Consider the following 10000-nt stretch of genomic DNA (forward strand, 5'->3'; position numbering starts at 1 on the left):
AATGTTCTGCTTGATGTTGAACTGATGCTGAACTGTAGGTGATCAGTAGATGCACCGAAGTACAGTAACAGATTCAGTTTACTTCGTTTATGTCCACCACTGTGTATTTTGTGATATATTGATTTATGCTCATTTTGGTGAAGGGTGCAAATAGTTCTGGAGTTTACTGTACACATGCAATATCCCAAATATTGTGTAGATAATGACACAGTGTACTCTAATCTTTCACTGGCCCCTTTTGTGTGTTTTTATGCCGTGTGTGTGTGTGTGTGTGTGTGTGTGTGTAGGTGTACTTCCTGAACTTCACGGACATCGCGAGTTATGAGGTGATGATTGATAAAGATCCGTTCCTCCGGTGCACACGCAGCATCGAGACCGGACAGCGCAAGTTTAACACGTGCTACACAGCTGGTGTGTGTTGGCTTCGAGCCAGACAGAGGATCTCTATCCGCATGGTGTACGACGACACCTCTATCTCCATGACCAACCACACCACGTTCCTCGGGAGCATCCGCCTCGGAGAAGCCCCACCCGCTGGGCACAGCTGAGCCAATAGGATTGGGGAAACTGGTGCTTAGCTCCCAGTTTTCATCCTTAAAAAACAAACTGGCTCATAGACTCTGCCCATAACAACACATCAACTCAAACTCAAACTTAATCCTGTATAAAATAAATCCTCACTCTGAAACTCCGCCCACCGGATACACCTGTCAATCAGGCCAGTGACTCCGCCCACTGAAAACTGTCACTCAGCTTAAATGAACTAATAGAAGCGATTGAATGTTAAACTCACCAAAAATCACAAAAGCCCCGCCCCTTTTATTATTCCTAATCTACTAACTGAGACTCCGCCTACTTTATCAACTGCCAATAATGACATACGTTTGTATTTAACTCTAAGGTGGATCCACTTCTGTCTATCACATGACCAACTATCACATCATTCAGAACAATCAGCGATAAAGGTCACATGATCGAGCTCAGCCTATCAGCCTGCTACAGATCCTCCCTGAGAATGAGGAGTGAGAGAGAGACAGAGAGAGAGAGTGTGAGAGAGAGAGAGGGGGAAATTCTCAACAGAGATGTTTTATTACAAAAAATTTAATGACATAAAATACACACACACACACACACACACACACACACACACACACAATAGAATTAGAATAATGTTAAACATCTAATTATAATTTTAAAGGGAGAACATTTGAATTATATGCAAACAGACTTGCATATAATTAAATCAATTTAATTCAGTTTTATTTGTAACAGGTTTTTAACCATTTTCTTAAAGCAGCTTTATAAAGATAAAAGGTTTTAAAGTCAACATCACATTCTACAGTTTATAATTTTATCACATTCATATATTTTATTTTATTGAGTGAACAGAATTACGGTATCACACTTCATTATATTATCAACTTTATAAATTAAATACCCTCAATCTCTAGCCCACTGGACGTGTGTGTGTGTGTGTGTGTGTGTGTGTGTGTGTGTGTGTGTGTGTGTGTGTGTGCTCACTGTGACACTCATCATACAACGTTTGATGTGTGTATTGTGTAACTCAGGAGTGTGTGTGTGTGTGTGTGTGTGTGTGTTTATCGTGTTTATGTACATTTGTAAACTACACAATCAGTGTAAATATGTAGATACACGATTTCTCCATTTGTTCTGTTTCTGTAAAGTTTTGTATTAAAGATTTTCTCGTGCAGACCTGTGTGTGTGTGTGTGTGTGTGTGTGTGTGTGTGTGTGTGTGTGTGTGTGTGTGTGTGTGTGTGTGTTGGATAAAATACAGAATGGGTTTCTAATCTGCAATGTAATGCTTCCATCTAGTGGCAGACACAGGTAGGTAGCCTTTAGCTAAGTGTGTGTGTGTGTGTGTGTGTGTGTGTGTGGTTGGGTGGGTGGGTGGGTGGGTGTGGGTTTTAATTTGGAACATTTTCAACATGTATTCTTTATTTCTTTAAATCTGGATTATATTTAGGAATTACAGCATCTGATTGGTTGGGACATGGAGGCATGTTTTGTTGCCTGATATAAATTATTCTGAGAGCAGGTAGAGCAGTTTAAACAAAACTAAACAAATGAACAAATAAAGTTCTGATGTGCTGTGAGATATTCATGTATGTATGTATGGATGGATGGATGGATGGATGGATGGATGGATATATAAGTCTACTCATACATAATCATGATTATTAGAGGACATTTACAAATCTGATTACATATTCGATTTGCTGGCCCCGAGTTGACAGTGTACAACATCAGTCCTGGTTTCTCATGTGAAAAAGTGTAAAACCTTCTGACGTGTGTGTTTGTTCCTTTTATTTTTCTGAAAAGGTTTGATGGTTCCTGCAAACATATTCTTAAAACTAAAAGGGTCACAGGTTCCAGAGAATAGTTCCTGAAAAGATCATGTTTTTTTACCTGGACCTGCTGGTGAACCTGACCCATCGTGTGTGTGTGTGTGCGTGTGCGTGTGTGCGCGTGCGTGCGTGTGTGTGTGTGTGTGCCCGTGCTTGGAGTCTTTATGTGTAAAAACTTTTTGTGTTTCATTTTTATCCTTGCTCCATTCTGCTTGTCTGGCTTTGAACACAACGAACAATAGAGAGCAGTTCACACATCTGAAAGCCTCAGCATGCAATCAACAGTGTGTGTGTGTGTGTGTGTGTGTGTGTGTGTGTGTGTGTGTGTGTGTGTGTGTAGGTTGTGAAATATCACACCTGAGTGCTGAAGTGACCGAAACTAGATCCAGATCAGCAGACGGCAAAGAGAGAGAGAGAGAGATGACTGAAACGTTCACACACACACACACACACACACACACACACACAGGGGATTTATACGTCTTTTCTTATCTCTGCGTTTCCCATCACTCTAGAAAAAAGTAGTAATTATCATTGATACAGTTTTTCGGCCCTCTGGTCAGAAGCATTTCAGATCTCATGAAGTCTTCTTACTAAATACTTCACAAGTAGGTGTTACATATACATAACTATATACACATAACCATATATACATAACTATATACATAACCATATATACATAAACTATATATACATAACTATATACATAACTATATATACCTAAACTATATATACCTAAACTATATACATAACCATATATACATAAACTATATATACATAACTATATACATAACTATATATACCTAAACTATATACATAACCATATATACATAAACTATATATACATAACCATATATACATAACTATATATACCTAAACTATATACATAACCATATATACATAAACTATATACATAACTATATATACATAACTATATATACATAACTATATATACATAACTATATACATAACCATATATACATAAACTATATATACATAACCATATATACATATATGGTTATGTATATATATATATGGTTATGTATATATACATATATATATACATAACATATATACATAACTATATATACATAACTATATACACAACTATATATACATAATCATATATACATAATTATATACATAACCATATATACATAACTATATATACATAACCATATATACATAAACTATATATACATAACTATATATACATAACTATATACATAACTATATACACAACTATATATATAATCATATATACATAACTATATATAACCATATATACATAACTATATACATAACTATATACATACATAACTATATATACATAACTATATATATAACTATATATACATAACTATATACATAACTATATACATATATATACATATATATATATAACTATATATACATAACCATATATACATAACTATATATATAACTATATATATATAATTATATATACATAACTATATATACATAACTATATATACATAACCATATATACATAACTATATACATAACTATATATACATAACTATATATACATAACTATATATACATAACTATATATATAATATATACATAACTATATACATAACTATATACATAACTATATATACATAACTATATACATAACTATATATATATAATTATATACATAACTATATATACATAATTATATATATAACTATATATACATAACTATATACATAACTATATACATAACTATATATATAACCATATATATATATACATAACTATATATACATAACTATATACATAACTATATATATATAATATATACATAACTATATATACATAACTATATATATATAACCATATATATAACTATATAAACATAACTATATATAAATAACTATATATACCTAAACTATATATACATAACCATATATACAAAACTATATACATAACTATATACATAACTATATATACCTAAACTATATATACATAACCATATATACAAAACTATATACATAACTATATACATAACTATATATACATAACTATATATACATAACCATATATACATAAACTATATAAACATAACTATATATAACCATATATATCTAAACTATATACATAACTATATACATAACCATATATACATAACTATATATACATAACCATATATACATAAACTATATATACATAACCATATATACATAACTATATATACCTAAACTATATATACATAACTATATACATAACCATATATACATAACTATATATACATAACCATATACATAACTATATATACATAACCATATATATAACTATATATACATAACCATATATACATAACTATATATACATATATATATATATACACATAACCATATATACATAACTATATATACATAACTATATATATATAACTATATATACATAACTATATATACATAACTATATATACATAACTATATATATAACTATATACATAACTATATATAACTATATATATACATATAACTATATATACTATATATATAATAACTATATACATAACTATATATAACCATATACATAAACTATATAAACATAACTATATATATAACTATATACACAACTATATATAGATAATCATATATACATAACTATATACATATACATATATATAACTATATATACATAACCATATATACATAAACTATATATACATAACTATATACATAACTATATATATATTACTATATACATAACTATATATATATATACATATATACATATATAACTATATATATATATACTATATATATATATATAATATATATATATACTATATATATATATAACTATATATATATAACTATATATATAACTATATACATAACTATATACATAACTATATATACATAACTATATATAACTATATATACTATATACATAACTATATATACATAACTATATATATAACTATATATATAACCATATATACATAACTATATATACATAACTATATATATAACCATATATACATAAACTATATAAACATAACTATATATAAATAACTATATATACCTAAACTATATATACATAACCATATATACAAAACTATATACATAACTATATACATAACTATATATACCTAAACTATATATACATAACCATATATACAAAACTATATATATAACTATATACATAACTATATATACATAACTATATATACATAACCATATATACATAAACTATATAAACATAACTATATATAAATAACCATATATATCTAAACTATATATACATAACTATATACATAACCATATATACATAACTATATATACATAACCATATATACATAAACTATATATACATAACCATATATATATAACTATATATACCTAAACTATATATACATAACTATATACATAACCATATATACATAACTATATATACATAACCATATATACATAACTATATATATATAACCATATATACATAACTATATATATAATATATATATATAACTATATATATATAACTATATATACATAAACTATATATATATAACTATATATATATAACTATATATATATAACTATATATACATAACTATATACATAACTATATATACATAACTATATATATAATAACTATATATAACTATATACATAACTATATATATAACTATATATATATATACTATATATATATATACTATATACATAACTATATACATAACTATATATACATAACTATATACATAACTATATATACATAACTATATACACAACTATATATAGATAATCATATATACATAACTATATACATTACCATATATACATAACTATATATACATAACCATATATACATAACTATATATACATAACCATATATACATAACTATATATACATTACTATATACATAACTATATATACATTACTACATACATAACTATATATACATAACTATATACATAACTATATATACATATATATATATAACTATATAAACATAACTATATATACATACTATATACATAACTATATACATAACTATATACATAACTATATACATAACTATATATACATAACCATATATACATAACTATATACATAACTATATACATAGCCATATATACATAACTATATACATAACTATATACATAACCATATATACATAACTATATATACATAACTATATATACATAACCATATATACATAAACTATATAAACATAACTATATATAAATAACTATATATACCTAAACTATATATACATAACCATATATACAAAACTATATACATAACTATATACATAACTATATATACCTAAACTATATATACATAACCATATATACATAACTATATATACATAACTATATATACATAACTATATACATAACTATATATACCTAAACTATATATATACATAACCATATATATATATAACTATATACATAACCATATATACATAACTATATATATACATAACCATATATACATAACTATATATACATAACCATATATACATAACTATATATACTAAACTATATATACATAACTATATACATAACCATATATACATAACTATATATACATAACCATATATACATAACTATATATACATAACCATATATACATAACTATATATACATAACCATATATATATACATAACTATATACATAACCATATATACATAACTATATATACATAACCATATATACATAACTATATATACATAACTATATATACCTAAACTATATATAAACTATATAACAAAGACATTCAAATCACTTACTGTACTTTATTCCAAATTCCTGCCATAAGATGTCCTTCCTGTCTCGCCCAACATCTTACTAATCACTATAGCAACTGATGAACTGCATAAGCTGATCTGAGAAATCAGATTTAGTCATTTATTATTTATAAAGGAAAGTCAGATTCACTCTTCTGTGTTTACAAACCGAACAGTAAGTGTTTTTATCTCTGTGTGATCTTTTCACCATTTTTAAAGATCTCTGTGTATGTTATAAAAAGAGTACAAACTTACACACACACACACACACACACACACACACACACACACACACACACACACACACACACACACACACACACTTGAACAAATCCACACCCTCGTGGTGTGGCAGTTAAAGCATTGATCGTATCCTGTCTGCTATGAGAGTCATTGATATGGACAAGAGCGAGAGAGGTGACGAAACTCTCATGTTTTTGAAAGAAAACCAATTGAAGGTGTGTTTACCCCACAGCCGTCTGCACAATCCACACACACACACACACACACACACACACACACACACACACACACACACACCCTTATGCTGTGTGTATTCTTCTTTCCCACCCACTGTATTGCTGTGTAACAACACCATATAAGTGTATACGAATCCTCAGTATGTTGGAGGTGATAAGATCATTTTATACTTTCCCCTTTCTATTACTCATGTCAGAGAAGACAGTTCTCTTCACGTGTTTGTGTTATTCTGCGACCTGTAATACCAGTGTTAATCAGTAAGGAGAGTAATAATAGTGATTCTAGGGCTAACAGTGGCTCTAATTCCTTCTGTACACCTGTACAATCTCTTACTAATGACCTTTTAAAGCTTTAAATCTCTGACTGATTAGTGCTAATAGCATTAGCAAGTTTCTTATCAGCACAGTAGAGAGAAAAAGTGTGAAGCTGTCAAAAGAGTGAAAAATTCCTCCGAATGTTATACATGTCCTCATACAGAAAAAAGAACACGGACCAGGAATCAGAGTTAGACAGAAGAACTTTTGGTAGAAGGTTTAGAAGATAACAGTGTTTAAATGGTTACAATGTGGTTGTACAATAAGGTGAATCTGATGATGGCAAAAAAAATAATAAAAATTGGGCTCGTCCGGGATTTGAACCCGGGACCTCTCGCACCCTAAGCGAGAATCATACCCCTAGACCAACGAGCCGCCGCGCGCGAGCCGCCGCCGCTTATCCGCGTGTAATCTCACGAGCTCACACACTTACAGTCTCTTCATTTATTACACTTTTATTATAAAAACAAAGGAATGAAAGAATGTATTTTTATTTAGTTTGATTTAACCGTGAAGCGAAAACTAACGGCGGATTTACACACCACACACATTTACACTGCATTATACACAACACAACACAACACAACACAATCACACAAGAATAAACAACACACGGAGTCTGAATAATAATAATAATAATAATAATAATACTCTGTAGGTCATTTTAGCACCTAAGTTAGTTTTTGCTAACATTCCTCAATGTTCTAACACACAAACCATCTATATAACATGATAGATAGATAGATAGATAGATAGATAGATAGATAGATAGATAGATAGATAGATAGATAGATAGATAGATAGATAGATAGAGTGTTTGTGGACATGTTTTCACACACACACACACACACACACACACACACACACACTGTAGTTAGTATTTGTAGTGTGTGTTAACAATGATGGATACATGACCAGACAGTGAAATCAGGGGAACTTTCCACCACCACACTGCAGGGTTTGTGTGTGTGTGTGTGTGTGTGCTTCCTGCGCTACCTGTCAGTAATTAAACCCGCTGATGTTAATTAGGCCCAATCCGGATTAACGGCTGCACGCGCTTCTCATGCAAATCGGCGGCGTGTTGATCCGGTTTCAAAAGAGAAGAAAAGAAACATCTTCAAAAAGACTCGGCTGAAACACACACACACACACACACGCACAGTCACACACACACACACACACGCACAGTCACAGTCACACACACACACACACACACACAGAGTCTCACACACACACACACACACACAGTCACACACACACACACAGTCACACACACACACACACACACACGCGCGCGCGCGCGCACACACCCACACACACACAGTCACACACACATACACACACGCACATACACGCGCACGCACACACACGCGCGTGCACACACACACACACACACTCAATAAAACCCTTTAAGGTGGATGTTAATGTTTTATATATATATAACTTATCCAACACCTGAACTGTGTGATGAAGGTGCTGATGAAGGTGATGATGATGATGATGATGATGAAGAGTACAGCAGCACTCAGGAGGTTAGCGATCTGGGAGGGGGCGTGACTTCACGGGAGTGGGGCGGGATTATAAATGCGACCGTCACGCGCTCCTCAGTGTAAATTTTTGCAGGCTTTAGGTTCTGCTCAGATGCACCTCAGTGGATTACTCAGGAGTATAGAGGAGAACTCTCAGTGCTCACACACCAGCCGGGGAGAAGATCGAGATTCGGCGCGAGATGAAGGAGCTGCTGCTGACGTCACTGCTGATCTGCACCAGCGCGCGCATCACCGCCGCGATCTACTGGCTGTAAGATTCACATTTCTTCCGTTTACGTTAAAATTATTACGTCACACTGTAGGGTTCGGACCTTCACCCTGAACTGGGCAGTGAGGAGATGATATGCAGATGGAGATCAGACTGTCTGGTGGTGTTGTCAGAGTGTGGTGAGGATGTGAACATCAGTGTATCTCCACTGTGGTGTTTGTGAAGAGCAGGACGTGTGAGTGCAGGTATCTGCAGGTATCTGCACAATCACAAACAGGCTTCAGAAAAAAGTTTTCATTCTTTATCTGAAACATCCAACAT

The 10000-nt window shown here is 30.7% G+C and overlaps 3 protein-coding genes and 1 non-coding gene across 14 annotated transcripts in view; 2 read left to right on the plus strand and 2 right to left on the minus strand.

Moving 5' to 3' along the window:
* Positions 1-1711, plus strand: part of eda (ectodysplasin A) — a 29532-nt gene extending 27821 nt beyond the window's left edge. For all 4 annotated transcript variants that reach the window (XM_046838829.1, XM_046838830.1, XM_046838831.1 and 1 more), the window contains exon 8: positions 288-1711. In XM_046838829.1, the coding sequence (XP_046694785.1) occupies positions 288-548 (261 nt within the window). In that variant the 3' untranslated portion in view covers positions 549-1711. The remainder of the gene's footprint in view (positions 1-287) is intronic.
* The window catches only part of zgc:158432 (uncharacterized protein LOC555281 homolog), a 31838-nt gene continuing 23268 nt past the window's right edge, over positions 1431-10000 (minus strand). For both annotated transcript variants that reach the window (XM_046838843.1, XM_046838842.1), the window contains one exon: positions 1431-1516. In XM_046838843.1, coding sequence (XP_046694799.1) covers positions 1431-1516 — 86 coding nt within the window. The remainder of the gene's footprint in view (positions 1517-10000) is intronic.
* Positions 8225-8296, minus strand: trnap-agg. The gene has a single exon. It is a non-coding gene; the product is annotated as a tRNA-Pro (tRNA).
* Positions 9283-10000, plus strand: part of wnt11f2 (wnt 11, family member 2) — a 20694-nt gene continuing 19976 nt past the window's right edge. For 2 of the 7 annotated variants that reach the window (XR_006924340.1, XR_006924339.1), the window contains exon 1: positions 9498-9721. Coding sequence is in view for 2 of the 7 variants with exons in the window: in XM_046838835.1 (XP_046694791.1) it covers positions 9651-9721 (71 nt within the window). In the remaining 5 variants the exon portion in view is untranslated. The other 5 variants (XM_046838835.1, XM_046838836.1, XM_046838838.1 and 2 more) reach the window with 5 other exon arrangements.

The sequence above is a fragment of the Silurus meridionalis genome, chromosome 25 (genome assembly GCF_014805685.1).
Source record: "Silurus meridionalis isolate SWU-2019-XX chromosome 25, ASM1480568v1, whole genome shotgun sequence".
NCBI classification, from domain to species: Eukaryota; Metazoa; Chordata; class Actinopteri; order Siluriformes; family Siluridae; genus Silurus; species Silurus meridionalis.